The sequence below is a fragment of the Glandiceps talaboti genome, chromosome 23 (genome assembly GCF_964340395.1).
Source record: "Glandiceps talaboti chromosome 23, keGlaTala1.1, whole genome shotgun sequence".
Taxonomy (NCBI): Eukaryota; Metazoa; Hemichordata; class Enteropneusta; family Spengelidae; genus Glandiceps; species Glandiceps talaboti.
In genome coordinates this window covers 4,498,801-4,521,724 of record NC_135571.1, presented here as the reverse complement: position 1 = coordinate 4,521,724, position 22,924 = coordinate 4,498,801, and the positions used below count along the sequence as shown (strand labels likewise).

The 22,924-nt window shown below is 36.9% G+C and overlaps 1 protein-coding gene across 2 annotated transcripts; it reads left to right on the top strand.

The window, feature by feature from the left end:
• Positions 1 to 1,718: 1,718 nt before the first annotated feature.
• Positions 1,719 to 22,010, top strand: LOC144452583 (protein-methionine sulfoxide oxidase mical3a-like). 2 transcript variants are annotated; one of them, XM_078143703.1, is made up of 22 exons: positions 1,719 to 1,756; positions 6,569 to 6,871; positions 7,554 to 7,761; positions 8,739 to 8,852; positions 9,341 to 9,442; positions 10,065 to 10,321; positions 10,689 to 10,946; positions 11,695 to 12,022; positions 12,950 to 13,097; positions 13,413 to 13,615; positions 14,005 to 14,183; positions 14,744 to 15,040; positions 15,505 to 15,636; positions 16,398 to 16,584; positions 16,831 to 16,907; positions 17,451 to 17,758; positions 18,112 to 18,256; positions 18,472 to 18,679; positions 19,257 to 19,356; positions 19,626 to 19,699; positions 20,370 to 20,484; positions 20,989 to 22,010. In XM_078143703.1, exons 2-22 carry the CDS (start codon positions 6,617 to 6,619, stop codon positions 21,062 to 21,064), a joined length of 3,771 nt encoding a protein of 1,256 aa, XP_077999829.1. In that variant the 5' UTR covers positions 1,719 to 1,756; positions 6,569 to 6,616; the 3' UTR covers positions 21,065 to 22,010. The 2 variants fall into 2 exon arrangements, with proteins under 2 accessions (XP_077999829.1, XP_077999828.1); XM_078143702.1 differs by lacking the exon at positions 1,719 to 1,756 and adding an exon at positions 3,515 to 3,633.
• The last annotated feature ends 914 nt before the right edge of the window (positions 22,011 to 22,924 follow it).

Sequence of the window (22,924 nt, the reverse complement as noted above, 5' to 3'; positions counted from 1 at the left end):
GGTCTATGGAAAGACCAATCAGCTATTCGCCAACACATTACAGAAACTTCCAGAACTAACTTCAAAATCAGTCAAAATTATCGACAGGGAACAAAACATGGATAAAAGTCAACAATCCGCCACTTAATGCCAATGTAGGAAAATGTAACATTCCACTAATCTACAGTGACATCATCACAGAAGGTGGACAGTTATATGTAAATAACTGACAAGTACTTTTACACCTGAATTTACATAGAGTTAACCGTTGGTTTTGTATCCTAAGATCTCACATTTAGTGAGTGCACAGACAAGGAAGTCGGTGATGGCAAAATTTTCAGATTCAAAACCAACGGATAGCTTCTAGACAAATATGTGTTGAGATGTGTTCTCTAATTGCACCTGTTTGGTGTGTTTTATTCTGACTTCTGTGATGTCACAGGGAAATTCCTATGGTATGGTTTTTATTTAATTGCCAATAAAGTGTTGCCCGGATGTTGATGTCGCTATTTGAGGACATCGAGTACTAGCTAGGTGGCCTCGAGGTTTCCGTCGTTCACATGAAGAGACCGGGGAAGCGTGTATTTACGGTCTGTATTCATGGTCAACTACACATGATGATGTTACTCGTATAAGTGTACGTAAGGGGCTAGATCAACAGTTCAATGTAGGACCAAAAAAAACTAAATTCGGGGGGGGGGGGGGTTGTGAGCCAGTTTAGTTCTTATCCTACAAAATCGAGTTTAATTTTAATGGATGTTTTGTACCCCCAAATTTAATTATATCTTTTAAAATGTCGTCAAATTGAGAAATAGAAGAATTTTTGCTATATTAATTACATGGCACTAAAATAAAATGTCAACAAAAGAATCATTTTCCGCACTACATACTGGCTTTGTATTCATAGTACTACATACTACTACATACTGGCTTTGTATTCATATCACTACATGCTACTACATACTGGCTTTGTATTCATAGTACTACATACTACTACATACTGGCTTTGTATTCATATCACTACATGCTACTACATACTGGCTTTGTATTCATAGTACTACATACTACTACATACTGGCTTTGTATTCATATCACTACATACTACTACATACTGGCTTTGTATTCATAGTACTACATACTACTACATACTGGCTTTGTATTCATATCACTACATGCTACTACATACTGGCTTTGTATTCATAGTACTACATACTACTACATACTGGCTTTGTATTCATATCACTACATGCTACTACATACTGGCTTTGTATTCATAGTACTACATACTACTACATACTGGCTTTGTATTCATATCACTACATACTACTACATACTGGCTTTGTATTCATAGTACTACATACTACTACATACTGGCTTTGTATTCATAGCACTACATACTACATATCCATATTCATGTCTCCTTCTGTTGTACGGTATTTCTATCGTTGGTGATACATTCTTCGCAACAAACATCAGAAGACTTAAGGAATGGTCCGACTGATTTTTAAATAACGCGTACGGGCCACTTCAAGTTAAAAGGTAACCAAAGATTTAAATACAGGAAATCCAAATAATTTATTACAACAGATATTGCATGCGTGTACCCGGATGAAGGTTATTAATAGTACCAACATTTCCGAGTATTGACATGTAGTATGTGTCACTCAGTGTAGCTCGTCAATAGTCTGTAAGAACACTTGAGAAGGTCACCACGTGTTCAATATAACAGCAGTGAGGGCATAAGTAACATACATTGGAACACACACCTTTCACTGAGGTAAGTCTCTGTCACTGAGAATTCGACAACTTCCGTATCACTGTACGATAACGCAATGGGAATCATGTCTATGGCATTCATACTTTTATTTTGTATGTGTGACTTGCTTTGTTTAAAAGTACGATTTAATGATATGTCATGGGTGTTTTATAAGCTATGTTAATCACTAATACCGGATTTATTACCACAGATACAGTGTAATTGAGGAAGTATCGACTTGGTCAAGTTAAAATTAGCCTTTTGTTACCGAAAACAATATATCCAACTGTGAATAATCGTGGTAGAATAGGTGACAAGTGTTGTTGTAATAGTCACGCGCTTTCTCTACCTCAGATCTGGCGTTACGTCAAAGTACGATCCAGTGCAGTCTGTCTGTCTGTCTGTCTGTCTGTCTGTCTGTCTGTCTGTCTGTCTGTCTGTCTGTCTGTCTGTCTGTCTGTCTGTCTGTCTGTCTGTCTGTCTGTCTGTCTGTCTGTCTGTGGTTCTCAGGCAGGGATGACAATGAGAACCGTGCCTGAGGGAAATGTTCATACAGAAGTGTAGTGTAGTTCAGTACTGACACCGGATGGACTCGTGTATAGTACCCCTTATTGTCTGTCTACCTGTCTCAAGATCTAGAGACAATACAATGCAGTGTTGTATCTCAATCATAGTGACGTAGATCATTAACACATACATAAATCCATATGATAATTATGATTGCTATGTACTTAGATACATCATAACGTATTTAGATCAAATGACAATTCAATGACGTCATCCTTCAAACAGAAAAATGATATTAGTTCAGCCATACCTCCTACACTAAAAGGTTCAACGACATACATGTAAATGTATACACTAAACTAATATAATTAAACCTAGTATGTAACACACACATATTTGCATTATTATATTTTCAAAAGATTTCGTAGAAATAAACTATCGGCAGTCAGCATCGAAGTGTAGCTTCCGATCACACATAATAAGAGAGAATTTCGTATAATACTATTTAAAAATTGAGGGTGTAGACCTTTGGGGAGGGATACACCAGGAAGCAGCGTTTGTAAATATTGATTTACAGATATAAAACACATTTATTTGTTTATTTATCTATTTCGTTTATCCATTTATCGATTTATACATTAACCACTGACAAATAAAACCTAACGGTCAGGATAAGTCAGGGAAATAATGTTACTAGTGCACATTTTTGTGTATATACATTAACATTCTCGCAAGCTTGCCAATGAGTATGATTTTTTCTACTGACGCAACGAAAATTACAACCTCTATGCGCCTATTGAGCACCGCCGTAAAGAGGCTATAGAGGGTTTGCGACAATGCCTCTGCGCTGTATCGTGCGCTGTCTATTTGTGCCGTAAAGAGGCTGTTTCACGACGATGATCATACCGTAAAAGTATGGAGTCCAGTACTATTAATATTCATCACATAAATTATACAGTCAATAAAAAAATTGTCAAAATAAACATCGCTCGAATTCAGGGGACGATTAGCGCTTGTGTCGCCTAGCAACGAAACTGTACCAACTATTGATTCAATAAATTGATAAATTCACCAATACAGGCAATCAAAATATTACAGGACGCTACAAACAACTCACACCTACTTGTCCTAGCGCTAGAGTGGACCATTATTTGTACGTGTTATCTTTAAAAATAGGTTTGACAACAAATTAACAAGGTGACAATACAATCAACCCACGCCAAGCAATATAGTATTGTTATGATAATAGGAGTATTCCCCCTGTTGGTGTCGTGTAACAATTGAAATTATATAAGCACGTATCGACTCGCTATAAGGCTTTACATTACAGCCATTGATAGGTCGGTACTGTTTGTGTCCTATGGCTAGACACTTCCAACTGTGATACTAAGGTAAGCGTTTCGCTCTACTAATATATTGCTGATGTTGCTAAAATGGGGGATTAATGCATATCTTTTTTTGTTGTGTTGTAAATTTTACCTGTGCGTTGTGACTTATTTATGTGGGGCACACAGTGTAAATAACACCGTGGGTTATACTTCCATGATAACACGTAGGTCTACACTGTACGTCGAGCCGAGCTTAGCCTTCGACTGTGCTGTTAGTGTTAGTGTGTGGTGGTTTCAGTTACTGGTTTGACGTATAGTTCTGGGAAACACTGCTTTATTATATTACTCAGAATAAGACTCGAATTGTAAAAGTTAACATAAATAACATATATAGCACTCGAGCCGTGTGTTTGATATAGACATGGTACGTGTATGTATGTATACATTTCAGAATGGCTTCGTTAGTCCAGTGTTCGTTGACAGCATTCCATGACCTTTCACCCCGCTAGTCTAATACACAAACCATAATGCCTTCCTTGTTATTGAAGCACCGTACTCGTCGCTTCACGGTTTCCTTCGACGCTATTCTTTATCTCTATAGTGTTATAAATAATTATAAGAAACAGTGACCAAAATCGAATGATATTGTCAATAATGAACTTATATACCAAAGCACAAAATAAGTGTTTTCATTTGGAAGACATTAAAGTGTTTTTTTTAGGCCATTACATGTAGGCGTTATATTACTAACATTTAACATTATAATCGATTCATTTCAATAAATACAATCTACTGTACAAAAAGAGTTACATGATGGCATGATAAGATATCGATTGTCTATGTTTCTATGACAACAAAGGAGTACCCAATGGAGGGCTTTGTACAAGAGATGACGTGAATCCCGAAATGTTCTCTCAAATACATGACCTTGGATGGTTAATGACCGGTCTCCGTCAAAAAATAAAAGTTGAAGTTTTTTTGTGTGATTTGATTGAAAGTAATTATAACTTGTCAAAGTTGTTACTTGGGTTAAAAAATCTTCTTTGATTTAATATATGTATTCAACCAGTTCTGCAATACACGGAGTCTAAACTTAAGTATTTATTTTGTCAAATTATAATAATTTCATTTGCTATCTTATCGATTCATATTTAAGTCGACAAATAAATTCCTGATACACACTGATTTTTTCAAATCCAGTCACGTGACTCATCGTCAATGGATGTGGTTTGCGGGTGACCACACATCATCGACGTACTATACATTGACGTGACACTACGTACGTCATACGTCACAGCGCTACATCTTGATGAACATTTCCACGAAAGATGACAAGCAGCTGCTGTGCGCAATTTCCCAAAAATAATTAAATCTAACTTTAATTAGATTTCTCTGTTAATTCAAATTCACGACCATGATCTAATTAAATCAATCGATTTTTAAAAATCATTATTTAAAAAAAAATACGGACTACTAAAATAAAAAGTCGACTTAGCTAGTCTAACATAATTTGTGCTATACATGTTGACAATATGGTTAATACTTTCTTTTTTGAATTATGATTCACTGTCACTTGAACAAAACATCTAATCTACATAAGCACCTCACAGGAAATGACGTAATATGACGAATCTCGCAATATGTATAGTTCGTAGAAGACCGGTTCGTGACATCGATTACATGGGTAATAATAAAAACTGATTTGCATATTGTGACGTAAAACTACTTTGATGCACAGAGATCGTGGTTTGTTAACAATACTAAGACACTTTCATACAGAGAGGTCGTGATTTACTGTCGTCAATACCCCGGGCTGTTGATTTTGAAGTGTCCTCAGCGGGACACAAGATTTTTTTTTTAAAATTGACAATTCGAACGCCTTTCTAGTTTCGTTTCAGATTTATTTTCATATGAATTTAGAGAAGCAGTCTGAACGTTGATGTTTTCAGTATCCTCAATGCAGGTCATTTCTGAGACCAAATTCAGTTTATAGAACATATCTGTATCTTATGTCACGCTGCCGCTATTTTGCAGTTAAATTACGTACTAGAAAATAATTGGGGCAGCATGAAAACTAACATTTATGAGTGTTTAAAAAACTAAAAAAAAAAATTATTATAGGATGAAAAATTCGATGGGTGTATTTGTATCAAAACAATGTCGTAAGCGAATCATTAACACGTGATTTCGACGGATGGTAGTCTAGCTGGCTTACAAGCGACTCCTTCAAAATAGTTATATTATTGTTGTATAAAGCATATTTCTTGAGGTAGTGGGTTTATTCCCGACTTTAATGTTCGTGCTTGATACTGTGAATTGCACACACTTCATGAACTCATAATGTGATGTATTTACAGTTCGTGATAGAAATTGTCTTGAAGCTTTTGTAACATGATTTCTTGAACCTGAAAGTTAACATCCTTAGGCGCTGCAGCATGATGAGCAGTTGGGGGTAGTACGTTCAACTCACTCCTACGGTCTGTATGGTATCACAAATCAAATTTAGTCTCGGTCACCAAGCCTGAGTAACCGAGACAATACGGGATAAAGTTAGTTCTGGAAATATGCGCTCCGCGAACACCGACACGCCTTCGTCTCCTATGAAAATGGTGTCGGAGTTCTCTGAGCTCATATTTCCAGAGTTTGGGCAAATAGAGTATTGCAGGTTAGAAGTTTTGTTGAAAGCTGGTTCGTATACAATCTGATTAAAATCTGATGTAGATGTCGGCTAATCGTTCATTGCTATTTTACCTTCGTTATTTTGCCTGAATTGACCTTCTTGGTACATGTTTACATTTTTTAGCCTGATCGCCTCCTCTGGATCAGGATAGAAAATGTAAACATATGTACCAAGAAGGTCAATTCAGGCAAAATAACAAAGGTAAAATAGCAATGAACGATTAGCCGACATCTACATCGGATTTTAATCAGATTGGTTCGTATATGACTTACAAAAAAAAATATTAATTTTTTACACCCTATCTCTGGTTAATTGTAGATTAATTTAATTCAATGATGAAGTTGTACTCTTGAGAAACTTTTTACAATGGAGAAGAAAACAGAAGACCCCGCGTCGAAACTTTACGACAAGTTCATTGAAGCCAACACATTACGTACTATTGTCAGCTCTTTCAAAGAACTATGTGAACATTTAGATATAAAACCCAATGATTTCAATTCATGTTATCCACATCTTAAGAACAGACTGACGTCATGGAAACCAAAGACCCTGTGGACAAAGTTAGACAAGAGAGCCTCACATAAAGATTACAACAGAAACAAGGCATGCACGAACACAAAGGTAAATATAATTTAAATTAAAACTAACAGATAAAAGACTCTAAAGTTTAAATCTACTCTATTTGTGGCTGGGTATTGTTTGATCGATCAGACAACCAATTATCTATTCACTGAAAATTGTTAAAATACCAATAATTAGACATTGTACATGTTACTAAGAAGACGAAGAAGTCTTTGCAAGACTTCCTGCAAGACTGAATCATTGGACAATTTGTGCACTAGTTATGTAACTCTAACACAATAGAAGTACATGTAAGCTTATATGTACATACATTGTATTTTTTTTTTTTTACCCCAAATGGATTATTAAGATGTTATTTCCCAATATTTTCTTCGTTCAGCCAAGGAAAATATGAGTGAGCTAAGGAGCCTTTGTCACTATGAGTCGCTAGACGAGTAGTGACAACCCTTATGTCACGAGTATTTTCCGGTTGAAGGAATAAATATATTTGAGAATAACATAATTATACCAGTGCCAGTAATATCAAAGAAAAATCGGGGAAAGTAATGGTAGTTTTTAACGTTTTGACTCATATTTCGAACACCAGTGACGTAAACACGCATTATCGTGACATAGACGCGCAATGTCGTGACGTAGAACGACCAGAGTATATATTCCATATTTTTTGTTCAACTTGTGTCGTACATGGTATAATATCATAACTTTTTCTCTTCGATCTCAGGTGCTCGTCATAGGTTCAGGACCATGTGGTCTTCGTTCTGCAATTGAAGCTTCACTACTTGGTGCTAAAGTTGTTGTAGTTGAGAAAAGAGATAGATTTAGTAGAAATAACGTCCTTCATCTTTGGCCATTTGTTATTGAAGATCTTCGAAGTCTTGGTGCTAAGAAGTTCTACGGCAAATTTTGTGCAGGCTCCGTAGATCATATAAGTAAGTACGAAATGTACGACCGTGAATGATGCCAATTAGAAGAAAAGTTAGCCTCCGTAGAATTCCGGATGGTTATCTCATTACCGTTGCGCTTTTCATGTCATCCACCTAGTAACCCTACGGAGGCTATAGGGACGTTGGCTTGATATACATGCTGTCACGAAAATCACAATAAAGTGCGGTCGAGTGCCGAAATATTGTTGTTCTTATTCGCTTTAAATTAGTTTTCATCAGTTGTGCGTTGCTGTGTTTTGGAAGACTGTCGCATTGTCGTTCTGCCCTTCTCTTCAGAAGTGGTGAATGATAGGGTGACACAACACGTCATACTTTACAGGCATTGTTTGTGGGTGATTGCTCCCATTCTGTAAAGGTTACAACAAGCTTTAACCAATACCTGTCTGTAAGTCTGTAAGGTACGCCGTGACAGGGCGCCCTCACACATCGGTCAACCCCTTTCATATATAGAGCAGGTCGTTGAGGTCGGAGCAACTCGACGTAGCTTATACCCTACTATTCTGAGTATTCAGCTACTCTTCCTCAACCAACTTCAGACTAACAAATAACAACAGCGACAAGTACAATAGACATACAATACTGTAAAAGAATTCTGTATGGAATTCGAATGCCTTTCTTTGCTAGTTTTTAAATCAGATTTGGCTTTGCAGACAGTTTTGAAAAGTACCTACAATGTATTAAACAACTATTTTGTTCTTAGTTCAGAGACTTGGCGTTCAATGCCTTGCTGTGCGTAGAAAACAACATCAGTAGCGCATCTGGGTGCATATGTACTTGGTTATGGACTTTTCCATGTGTACTTATTTTGATCTATTCTCGCCAAGCCAAACCATATTTTCTGACACGCGACGAACGTGAGTTATAGCATTGGCATAAAAAGGATGGTTTATGACGATATTTTGATAGATAGCTAAATAAATACTACTAAAATGTTGGTTATTTGACCTTTTCCTGACCTACAGGCATACGTCGTCTCCAATGGATGTTACTAAAGGTAGCACTGCTGTTTGGAGTAGAGATTCATTATGAAACAACATTCGAGGGCCTTGTAGAGCCGCAAAAGAGTAAGGGTGAAAGTAAGTACACTGTATTCGATGGCCTTGTAGAGCCGTAAAAGAGTAAGGGTGAAAGTGAGTGCACTGAAATTCAAGTTTCAAGGCTTTGTATAGCCGATCACAGTACAGAAAGAGTAAGGGTGAAAGTAAGTACACTGTATTCGATGGCCTTGTAGAGCCGTAAAAGAGTAAGGGTGAAAGTGAGTACACTGAAATTCAAATTTCAACGCTTTGTATAGCCGCTCATAGTACAGAAAGGAACTGTAGGTCCTATATACAGAGTACTTCCAGTGCAATGCAGGACTTTTCAATCAATCAATCAATCAATCAATCAATCAATCAATCAATCAATCAATCAATCAATCAATCAATCAATCAATCAATCAATCAATCAATCAATCAATCAATCAATCACATTATTTAACCAAGAATTGTTTTAAGTTGCATGTTTTAAGGATCAAACCGTAATTTCTATTTCGAACTGACTTTGAACTTGATCATCTTCATAGGCCTAGGATGGAAGGCGTCTATATCTCCTCGTACACACCCACTTAATAAATACACATTCGATGTACTGATTGGAGCTGATGGGAAAAGGAATACACTAAAAGGTGGGTATGGTTTTCATCACAGACAGACAGACAGACAGACAGACAGACAGACAGACAGACAGACAGACAGACAGACAGACAGACACACACACACACACACGCACATACACACACACACACACACACAAGAGACATACAGAGAAAGAAAAAAAAAGAAAGAAAAATATACCGAGACAGACACATAGAGACACATGGACAACCAGACAGAGAAATATTGATTTTAGAGAGAGAGAGAGAGAGAGAGAGAGAGAGAGAGAGAGAGAGAGAGAGAGAGAGAGAGAGAGAGAGAGAGAGAGAGAGAGAGAGAGAGAGAGAGAGAGAGAGAGAGAGAGAGAGAGAGAGAGAGAGAGAGAGAGAGAGAGAGAGAGAGAGTCAGTCTCAGAGACTCAGTGGCATAAAAAAACATGGACAAAAGACACAATATTACGAAACTCAAAGGAGAGGCACCATATACCTTGTTGTCTAGCTCATGTGTAAACGCCTGGTATGTAAGCAAAACCGAGGCAGAGACAAAGCCTTGGCTGAGTTACAATAATTTTAACAAGAAAACGTACAATTTGCTGAGAGAGAGTGTCAGAAGTATAAATTCCATTCAAACATTGAGAGTTCTTCTTGGTTGTAGGCTTCCAGAGGACTGAAGCTCTTGGTAAATTAGCCATTGCCGTAACGGTCAACTTCATCAACAGACATACAAAGGCTGAAATCAAGGTGCCAGAAATCAGTGGCGTTGCCTACATATTTAATCAGAAATTCTTTCAAGATCTGAAAGCACAGACGAAGATAGATTTAGAAAATATCGTCTATTACCAAGATGAAACCCATTATTTTGTTATGACTGCCAAGAAAAAGTGTTTGCTGTTAAAAGGAGTACTCATTCAGGTATGTGTTAAAGTGGCAAGTCAGACTTCATGGAGTTAAATGGGAACTTGAGGATAATGGCATTTTTGTAAACTATGGGTTCTGGAGAGTCATTTCATGATTTTACATCACCGACATTATGCGCGATTTCAGAGAATCATCAAGTTGAATTTGAATCTCATTTGGGGATCTTTGATGTGAGCCACACTCCCCATGTCAGTCAGCAGAAATGCATATGCAGTAGGTAAACAATGAATATTCATGATGTTTTCACAATACGGTATCACGTGCACCGTAGTTGTCAATGAAATGGTTTATGTAGAGAATGTCGATCCATATTTTTTGAAAAGAATTGTTGTATAATGCCAACTTTACTATCAATTCTCAGGATTTTGCAGAAACTCAACAACTTCTATCACGTCAGAATATCAACCAGGAGGCACTCTTGAAATTTGCACATGAAGCTGCCGACTTTTCAACAGACCATAAACTGCCCAAACTGGATTTTGCAAAGGACCACTACGGACAACCAGACGTTTCTGTCTTTGATTTCACGAGTATGTACGCTGCACAGAATGCATCGCGAGTAATTGAAAGGAATGGATGCCGACTTTTGGTCCAGCTTGTTGGAGATAGCTTACTTGAGGTATACTAAATACTTCTAAATACTTGCAATTTTCCAAATTCAGTAATACATAAACTATACTTTCTAATAACTAATTATTGGAAACTGTTTATGCAATATTTTATTATTAACTTTTTATCAGATATCCCGTTATTTCATTAATTTTGTTTTGAGATCCTGTGGGCAACCTGGGCTTTGCTGAGAAGTCAATAGTTAATGACTTTAAAGTCGTTTTATCTTAGCATAGACAGTGGGATTAGTATTTGAATCTATGTATGTAATGTACACTCAAGTCCATGTCAAATGGGTATACTTTGTTCACGTATAGTTGGGATGTACTTGCTAAATTTATCAACTACTAGGTCTGCTATAATCGTAAGATACGACGAGTCTTGCCGCCCTCTCAGCCACCACTCTATGAAGTGATGACCGACGAGGGCGGAATGACATGACATCTATCATTGACATCAATGCTAACTGTGATATTGATTTGGACACGAATGGCTAGCGCTATTTCTCCTTATTGTAGATAGTTATGACTAGGGCGAGAAGTGAATGAGAAATCACCCGATAACCCTCACATTCCCAGCAAATTGCTGAAATTTCAGTACACATAAGGATACACTATGTGACGAAAATGTTCATCAGCTTGGTAGATCAAATGACTTACACTTATTATAACGCACAAGCAGTTCTCAGTATTTTTTAGTATTGACACGATCTGTCTTAATGGACGATCCTTATCAGAATGACATATTTTGTGTTACAGCCATTTTGGCCTACTGGTTCGGGATGTGCTCGTGGGTTTCTTGGTGCATTTGACGCAGCGTGGGCTATCAAAAGCTGGGCATCTTCGAAGTCACCGCTAGAAGTTTTAGCAGAACGAGAAGGGATTTATCGCCTCTTGGGACAAACGACTCCAGAGAATCTGATTAAGGATATTGGTAAATACAGTATTGATCCCAAAACTCGCTACCCTAATCACAATCTGAAACTGGCTGATATGGATGAAGTTGCCAGGTTCTATGATTGTGGTAAAGACGGTGCTGCGAGAGCAAAGTCCATCCATAAGTTCAAGAAAAAGATTGAAAAGAGCGGTAAGTTGATCATTTCAGAAACACTCATCTGAGTTGATCGTGTGAACTTGTCGGCGTGAGCTTTCGTAGATGATCATTTTATAAGTGACACTGTCACAGTCAACTAAGAAATGTTCGAAATGTTATGGAAGAACAGATTATGCAGAGAAAGAGAGAGACACGCAGTAAGAATTTGGGATAAAGAGACGCGGAGAAAGAGAGACAGAGATTATGGAGAGACAAAGAGAGGAGGAAGAGACACACACAGAGACGTACAGATACAGACATAAATAGACAGCCAGCTAGACGCATAAAGAGAAACACAGTGGCAGACAGACAGACAGACAGACATACATACAGACAGACAGACAGACAGACAGACAGACAGACAGATAGGCAGACAGGAGAAAAGAGAGTTTGTGTGCAGAGAGAAATAATGCGACGTGTACGTGTTTATCGCCATAGTTTGATCTATACATGAATATTTTACTATGGATCTTTAGTACTGAGATACAGCAGGGTGCGGGTTACTGTTCACTGTTTGATACAACCACCCATGCAGAAATCAAAACGGAACTGGACATGCTACACTTTCAGATAGCACGATTGAATGAATACAGTTTCTTGCTACATTTTCTCTAAATGAAACTAATATACTACCGTGCAGACATCAAAAGATCGATCTAGTTGCAGCATATACGTTGAAAGGATTATTTTCATTCTGACTAAATGTAGCAAGAAATTGCGACCATGTAATTTTAGCATAAACTGTAGCATGTGCAGTTTCTTATGGGCTCTACTCTCTATGTAGTTGCAGGGACTGTGTTTATACGTCCCTGGTAGTTGTATCAAGCAGAGCCAGTAAACAGTAACCTGCAACGCACTGTACCATTATTCTACGTCAGCGCGTGTCAACCAAATTGACCCGTTTTTCTTTTCCTATTACAGATTCTGTAGCAAGAACCAAGAACCTAATACTGTGGTGTCAAAAGTCAACTAAGAATTATAAAAATGTAAATGTTAAAGATGTGACGTCATCATGGAAGAGTGGGCTGGCGTTGTGTGCATTGATACATAGATATAAACCGGAATTTATGTAAGAATATATTATCTAGCTTTGTAAATCTTATCAGTTCATTTAAACAGCGACGTACACATATTTGGGCGGAGAGATGGCACACAGTGATACATGGAACGTGATACAATGGCCGCCAAAGACTCTATGTAGAGTAAGATGACGAACTTTAAAATTTTGTTTATTATTTATATAAGGACCAGAAAGATGGCAAAGTTTGGAAAGATTGTAAAAAAACTTTCATTTTCTGGGATATTACATGTAGTTCCGATGGGGATTATTTAAACGAGCGCCAACAACGTTTATTGTGTTATTTTGATATTTCTACATTTACAGTGATTTCAACTCTTTGAAGAAAAGTGACGTAGCAGACAACAACCAACTGGCGTTCGATATCGCAGAACGAGAGTTTGGTATTTCTCCCGTTATGACGGGAAAAGAAATGGCTGCTTTAGACGAACCAGATAAGCTGACTATGGTGGCGTACTTATCACAATTTTATGAAATATTCAAAGATGAACCAATGGCACAACAAAGTGGTTAGTGTGAACATAGCTATTCAAATCATATCAGGATAAGTTTACCTTTCGATCTGCACATTGTTTCATATTTGTGTCTTTTTTTTCAGTTAAATAGAAACAACTAAAAAAATATCAAAATCCAATATGGCGGCCATTTTCCAACACACATTTTCTGTTAACAAAAACTTATGAAAAATTACCACATGCCTTGCGAAACGTTAATGAAAGTAGATGCGAAAAGTGTTTCTTAACCAAAATTATCAACTTTGTGATTCAAACATGTAATTTGACAAGGTGAAAGGATGACCGGGTATGAAAATAAGCAATCGAAAATCCAATATGGCGGCCATTTTCTAACACGTTGTCTTTAACCACATATAACTAACACACTGTGCTTTAACCTAAAGGTGCCAGTGCCTCCGTACAAAAGGAGTCTGTACCCAGCCTAAAATCAACTGTACGTAAAGCATCCTTACTAACTAAACTTTCTAGAAGATTCCGCAAAAAGGATCAAAAGGAAGACAAACAGAAGGGGAAAAGAAAGAGCAGCACACCTGAAATTATGCATACAGATAGAGACAGCAAGGTAAGTGTGGAATTGAATTCATACACATGTATTTTCCTTTCAAACAGTAATTCCAATTTTCACACTCTTGAGCTAGGCAGACTATTTATTCCGCTGTCACACAAAAAAAGTATGGGAGAGCATCACAGTGTTCCCAACATAGCCGCAAACGGGCATTGGTAGTTTTACAATGATAACTTTTTACATGTGAAGACATGGTTTTACGACAACTAGTTTTTAAAGCAATGTGAAAATGCCAGCAACAATGTACTAAGCGAGTGATGGACATATGATAGTTAAGTTTAGGTGGGTTCGGGTAAGGAATAGACTGTGTTAGATGCTCTAATGGGAACCATGGCTCTGCAAGTCAGTTATAGATCCCTATGTGAACCTACTTCAAGTTTATGTTTTCGACCAGGCATGGTCACTGTTGTACACATTTTGCCCGGTTGTTTTCACTCGTGTGTGCATCTTCATTGATGTTATTTTGATTCCATTCTTGTAAGTTAGAGGGCCTATCTAAACCAATGTTTTTCTTATTTACTATATCACTGATGATCTTTACTTTCCCATGATTTTAGGCTGAAGTGAAAATTAGCACGGGTGCTGTTTCTGAAGGAGCAGCCCTGTTATCTTATACATCATACAGAAGTGAAGCATTCAATGGTGCGGGAAGGGAGGCCGCCATTGCCGAATTAGAGAAATCTAAGACAGATGAACAAAGTAAAGTAACAAGGCGAATTAACGTTAGGAGTATGGCAGGTGATTTGGACAAACAGTTTAAGGAGATCGCTGGAATCCCTCCCAAATATTCTGCCGCTGATGCAGAGAAACGACCAAGCCCACAACAGGGACGAAAAGGTGGTAAGGACTTCCCAGTAAGTGAATACAATTACATGCTATCTTTATAATATGACTGTGAACATTTTCCATAGATAAAACGGAAGTGACGTTCAGGATGAAAAGGAGGCTCCTGACCTTGATATCCTGTCCAGCATACATTGCGCCCTTTAATCCAGATCCTCCAAACTCTGATACGCAATGAGTGCATTTCAAGTCTTGTTCTAATTATCAAAATCAATGGGATGAAAATTATAATATATCACTTTTAATACTATAGTCACCCATTACATAAATGTTGTTCATGTCTGTAATGTTTGTGAGTGTTGATATATTTTCCTTTGTAGCTTTCCTGTTTTGTTTGTTTGTTTGTTTGTTTGTTTGTTTGTTTATTTTGTTTGTTTGTTTGTCTGTTTTAAACATAACTAATTGTCTCTGTCCACCTGTGTCTGGTGTAGCAAATGGTGCATGATTCTATATGGATGTGTTTACTATGTTACAGGATAGTGGTATACAAGACACAAAAGATAAATTGGCTGTGAATGATCGGGGTGCAAACAGAGTCAGTGCAATAGCAGACAGTTTGTTTTCTCAGTTTCAAGATAAACAAACTTCCAGGGAAGTCCGTGGACATGTAAGTCTGTGTCACTTTTCTTGTGCCCGTAAAGAGATCTACCAAATTGAACCTAGATACCTGAACTTGTCGATGGCAAAGCGCCGGCCAGCTACGAGTTGAATTTGACACTTTAGTTGCGTGGTTGCATCGTCCACTGCGAGTGGAAAGAACAGACAGCGTAACAATTTGCGCCTTTGTTTACCACTCGTATCAAATGACATAACTATTTGCATTCTCTGTATGCTCATACAAGTAGTTTCTCCGAGCATTATGACTTTGAAGTGTCATATCTAACAGACAAGACAGATTTAATCGCCTTGAAAAAGGTCTCCTCTATGACTAATGTATATTTTTTTAAGAAAACGCATCGTAAACCTTGACATCAGCTGTGTGTTATGTTTGACAAGATAATTCATACAACGTGTAAATGTTTTTACTCATTGACAACGAGATTAAGACGCCATGTTTACTCTGCGATGACATTTTTCTTCAAAATATGTATTTTGGAAGACAGCATTTTAATATTGCAATTTTTAAAATGAACATTACGTTGTTTCGTACATTACTATTATTTATACGATTTCGGTCGAAAATTAAGTTGGGATTTATCAAAATATTACATAAAAATGACAATTTTATTCAAATTTGCTTTAGGCGGGAAAACGTCAATGCTCATTGCAGTTTACTAAACTGAACGATCTTTATAAGTCTCAACAAGCTTACATCACCTGTACAATATTTCGTCATATGTTTATATATTTTTTCATAATTTTTAACAGAGTGATTTCACTGTTAGTGGAAGCGATATATGCTTCTTCTGTGGTAAGAAGGTCTACGTCATGGAAAGATTAAGTGCTGAGGGAATGTTTTTCCATCGTGGTTGTTTTAAATGTTATTACTGTGACGTCACGCTTCGAATCGGCAACTATGAATTTTATGTGCCACCAAATGAAAATAATTCGGAAGGTGAGATAATTTTCCAGATCTTTCTTTGATAAGTGTTCTTATTGGATGATCAATGTATATCACATGACAAGTTCCAGCCAATGGGAGAATTTAATAATATCTTTTTGTGGGAGAGATCTCGGTAGGTAGAGATAACATAGAAATAACCGGTTTTCAACGACATTACGTTGTACACGCGAAAGCGAGGCTTTTGACCTCAAAACAGTAATTTAATTTTAATATTTTTTCACGATATCATTATTCCAGGGCTATTTTGCTGTCGACAACACATTAATAAAGCCATCAACAGTGAACCAAGAAAAACGAGAAGAGAAGAAACAAAGGTGGCGTAAACAACGTCTATATCTATTTTTTTAAAAAATTCACAGTTATTTACTTAATTTGAACATGTAACATCAGTGATGCTATAGGTATCGGTTGTATCTGTCCGTATGTTGTGTGTGTGTGTGTGTGTGTGTGTGTGTGTGTGTGCGTGTGTGCGTGCGTGTGTATGTTAATATTCTTAATACAAAATTAGTGACCGACTTTTCTGAAACAAGGGGGTTCATTTACTGTCTGCAGTAAGTAGGAAGGGAACACAGAATTACAAAGAAGACAGCAGGAAACATCTAAAATTAATAAAATCGAACATCTGATCATAGTACTGTCTTTTGCACGCCTTCTGACGAGCTTTCATTTTGTTTATATAATCAATGACCTTTGGCATTTGATGTGCATTTTCAACCCACACTTTCTAATTTTCTGTGTCAAAAATCATACTACATGTACTTCAAAACTTTGTATGAGAAACCTACAAGTGAGATTCTTCCTTGCTAAAGACTCTGTCTAGCTACAATTCTAGCAAAACTGTGTCTTCTGTGTTCCAGGAAAGTATTGAAGTCACCCCGCCAAAACCACGGAGGTTGATTCCTGAGAAACCTAGTTACCGCCCAGAAAGCTTAAACTTATCAGCAGATTTGGAGACAGATGACGTAGAGACTGATTCCCCGCCAACACCAGAGAGAATCATTCTTGCCACCACCATTAACAGAACTGATGACGTCATGATACCGGAAGAGGAAGTAACCAGCTATAACTATGGTGATAACAGTGACAGCAGTGATGGTAGTGACGTTGAACTTGATATAGAAACATGGCTAGCATTTACATCTTCATCGGACGATGAGGATCATGAGTAAGTAATAGTGTTGATAGTTTTTCATTTCTTAAGTTCAAAAGTCACTCACAAGCAAGTACAGTGCACTACGGAGCACTGCACACACTCCAATTCACAATACATTTACTGCACTACACTACACTAAACTACAGTACACTGCATTGCATTGCATTGCATTGCATTGCACTGTGCTGCGCTGCTGCACTGCACACCACACCACACCACACCACACCACATCACATCACATCACATCACATCACATCTCATCACATCTCATCATATCATATCATATCATATTGCATCAGATTAGACTTGGCTAGACTACAGAACCGATATGACACTCACCATATCTGATCTTTTGCTATATACAGCATATTGCCTCCAAGTTCAAAACCAACACCGGTTTCTGAAATCCACGGCACAGATGAGGTAGATTCTGGTGGTGCAGTTGGACCAAAACCAGTCCCACCTCAGATACCTGAAATGACGAAGAGACCACCTGTACTAAAATATAAGGTAAGGGAGATATCTGGTCATTGTCCTAATAAGATAGGTAATACTATCTAAAATGTTTGCTACTGTGTCATGTAAGTCGTGAAAATGGATGAAATCCCTCATCCACACACTCTTCTAACTGTTGCTGTACTGATGTTTACTCTAAGATTGTTTGGCGAACACAAATCAGTAATATTCCTGTGTCATGAATAATAACACTTTGTTCTTTGCAACAGGAGAAATCCCAGCGATACACGGAGGATGAACAGAAGGAAAGGATGAGACGGAGAACAGTGAGGGAAACGAGACGAGAACACAAGCAAGAGGAACACAGAAGGTTGAGGATGGCTCAAGAAATCCAAAGACATCTTCAAGAAGTGGAAGTTAAACAGAAGACTCTAGAATATAGAGGAGTCGAAATTGAGAAATCGATTCGTAGACCCGGTACGTAAACAACGTTGAAGGTGTTTGCACTTTTCACTGTGTAGCAAGATTAGGTATATATCTCAGTGATCTGTCATCGTATACATGGTCTGACATGTACTGTTACAGTACGTTTTGTGACTGACCGATTCCTACTCTCGGGACTGCATTGAGGCCCAATAGCAGATCTGATATTCGTTTTGGAAACTACATCTTACTGTTGCTTTCGAAATAGTAACATGTAAAATTCTGTATGTGTTTTATCACGACAGTATGTTTTTAAACCATGTCTTTTAGTATCTTTAACCCTTAATGTTTTTGAGGGAAATTGGACAAGTTAAAAGCATGTAAAATAATTGTCATTGAATGTTTGTTATATGGCTAACACACTACAGACTCTGTACAGTTTGTCACTTTGAGTCATTTCACTAGCAAGCTTATCTCTGAAACACGTTGAAAATCTCTTATTCTGTCCAGCTGAGTTCTAAGTCCATGTGCCCCGATGATTGACTCTCTACTTGAGAGGGGAGTTTATCTCATATTGCCATGGTAATGTTACCACCCCCATCTTTATTCCTGAACACTGACTTTATTTCAGGTCTGCAAGAGAACGAGGAGAACTCATTGATGCAAGACTGGTTGAATCTAATCAATGCAAAGAATGATTTGGTGAGATTCGAACAGGAACTGACGATGCAGTAAGTGACGTCACTATGTACTTCTTGATTGCTCACTCCATCCCCAAATACATTTGACAAGAATAAAATTGTATCCTTCTGACGAAATTTGACTCAAATTTCAAATATGCAAAGTTTGTCAAAGTGGTCCGTTTTGTACTCTATAGAGAAATCACAATATTTTGACAGATTTTTATGAATTAAAAACCCTGTATAATGACTTTGTGTTCTTGCGTATGTCTATGCAAATGTGATGACGTAGACTAAGTCGAATCTTTCTGATATTTTAGGTCTATTGAAATGGAGTTGGAAGACAGACAGACAAGGCTTCAGGAAGAAATACGAGAGAAATTGGAAATCGAAGGTAGGAGTGGTACTCATAGTTTATATATTTAATCCCAGTTTAGTGTCACAACAATCTCATCTCTAATGATCTACCAAACATCACTTTAGTTCAGAAATATACAAAGTGCGCCATTTATCAACTGTATGACCGTTTTGCTGAAACAGACAATTTAAAAAAGCACTAAACCTGTAACAAAACGTTGTCTGGCTCTACAAAATCTTACTGACATTACTAGTTTATACAATACACGAGATAAGTTGAAAAAAATGGAATATATACTCTGGTCATTCTACATCAAGACAGCGCGTGTCTATGTCACTGGTTCTGCTGTGTTCGAAATGTGAGCTAAAACATTCAAAATTGCCATTACTTTTGCAGATTTTTCTTTGATACTACTGGCGCGCAGTATTCTCCAATATTTTTCTTCATTCAATCAGAAAATACTCGTGACCTAAGGGTTGTCACTACTTGTCTAGCGACTCGTAGTGACAAAGGCCCCATGGGTCATTCGTATTTTCCTTGGCTGAAGGAAGACAAATATTTGAGAATACCATCTAATTATATATGCAAGTTTACTACTTATCCAATCTAGACCTTTCAATAAAGACTTGCTTAACAGTTCTCAATCGATAAAATTTCATTGTACAGTGGTTTATCGTGATTGTTGATAATCTTATTTTTCACTTAGATGCCAAGAAGACCAAAAAACAGCGTACTGAGGAAAAGAAATTACTACAGGAGCTGGTGGATGTTGTCGACCAGAGAAATAACTTGGTTATGTTATTAGAGGAACAGAGGCTACAGTGAGTATTATTGGATAATTTGGGAGATTATTACTTCTTATTATTTCTTCTTTTATTCTTGTTGCTTAATGTAGAACATCAAAGACCAACAATGTACTTCAGTTTGTCAGTTTAGTAGCTAGATCAAGTGGCTTACACAGGCTATAACACACAAGCAGTTTAAAGTTATTTTTAGGACATTAGTGTTGTACTATTGATGTTAAAGTCCATACTTTGTATCTTTAATGTTCCATTTATCAATAGAGAATGTAAGCATGTTGAGTAATGTAAGCTCGACACATATGCAAATTGCATCTCTGCAATTTGAATACATCTCCATAATTTATGTAAATCTAAATACACCTGCATAATGTACATCTCTTATTTATTTACATTGCTTCAGTAAGTGTATTTATATAACATATTTATAGGTAGTTCTATAATTTGCATACATTTATTTAATTTACATATATATCTATAATTTGCATAATTTGTCATAATTTACATGTTTTCTTTTGTTGCTAGGGAACAAGAGGAAGACAAAGACTTTGAAACTGTCATGTTAAGGAAAGGATTTGATGTGATGTCTTTGCAGTTGTAGAAACAATCACACAGACATTCCAGACACAGCAGTCCAATATATGATGATAATCTGAAGAAGTTAATTCGACATGACTTTTTTGTTTATGTTGTTTCCAGTAGTATTACGACTATCTTTTCGAGATCATTTTATTCAGGCAAAAGTAAACAAACAAACAAGCATAAGGGCTCCCCTAATGTTACCAACCCTTTGCAAATTATATAGGGTTTTCATGAACTTTTACCTATAGACCATGACAATATTTACTATAATTTGTGTTAATTCCTTGGTCTTGTAGAATGCACTTATATCAGAGCTGTTGTGCATGAATAGGATATTCCTTGTCATTTCAAAATAGAAACTGAACTTTCATTTTTTTAAAAAGAATTTTGTTAGCAATTTAGCACATCAAACTTAGCGATTGACAATTATCAAAACTCTGGAGACTACTATGATAGTAATATGAAAAGGACAAAAAAGTAGAATTCAGAGTTAGATATTTGAAGTAAGAGACTATCCTTTTAGAAACTTTGAATTCTCAGTCATCGGAGATTTTCATATTTTAGAAATATAGTTTTTATTTACACAGGGGATAAACTAACTTAACTTATGGCAGATCATGTAACTTTTGGATATACAAGTTTGTGATTAACAAAGTTAGGCTTTTATAGTATTTAGAAATAAGTAGTCGGTCGCCAAAATGAGTTGCTACCCTATACAGTATCTCAGACTTGACTCGTTATGAATGTATCACCCCCATGCGGTTAGACGATTCAAACAAAAGACATGGGACGCCATATTGAGTTGCAATATGTACTTCAAATTTGGAACTGTATCTTATTTTATGCTATTTATCGGATTTCAGAATAGGGAACTTGCAATCCAGACTGAGCATGCTCAGACGCAAAGGACTATGAGATTGTATGTGGTTATCATAATACCTAATCTAGAGCTACTGATAAAATAACCCCCCCCCCCCCCCCCCCACAATGGTCTGGGTAACTATGAATTGATTATTGGTGGTTACACAAAATGCATCAACATTGTTTACAATACCAATTGATTCGTATTTATTATCATATTTCCCATGATGCAACATTCAACATGGCGGGTTTGCAAGTTCCCTAATGTTTCATATGAAGTATATTATGATCATCTCCTGTAAATGAAGCAACCCTTGTCCATGATGTCAAAAATAATTTAACAAAAGTTTCATGGTAGCCATATATTTTTATATAAATCACGAATGAGGTTTAGATTATGAATTTTTCTGAAGGTTGCATACCGATAAGCTAGCTGTTTCTACCCACAAGTGAGTGGAAGGATCCTAACCTTTACAAATGGTCGATAGCAAAATAGAGGAGGGTGGCCTATAAGGCAGTGATCTCTACTACAGTTCCCCTGAAACCTTCACCAGAAGTGTCCAAGACAAGGAAGAAATTCCCTTGTCTGTGAATGTGTTTTGGACTTTACATACGCAAACCAATAAATTCAAGCAAATGAGTATCCTGTGGAAGATTGTACAGATGTCCACAGGAACGGAAAAAATATTCTACCTGGTGGGAATAATGGCACACAAGAGATGAATATGGCATCATAAGATTACATCACATATGAGGATCATTAAGAATGGAACCGATTTCATCAAAATATATTAAACATTTATTGACAACCACCAAGGACTATACCATTCAAGGATCAGCAATATTTATACATTTGCATATTTACATAAACATATAGTTAGATTATCAAACAATATGAAGATGTTTTTACTGTTGATGTCCAGGTTTTAGTATTTTTAAACAAATGAATATTTTTTAGAGTAGATGAGATTTTACACATACCTGGTCATATTGCATAAACTGTTTTGTTGTAACTGTA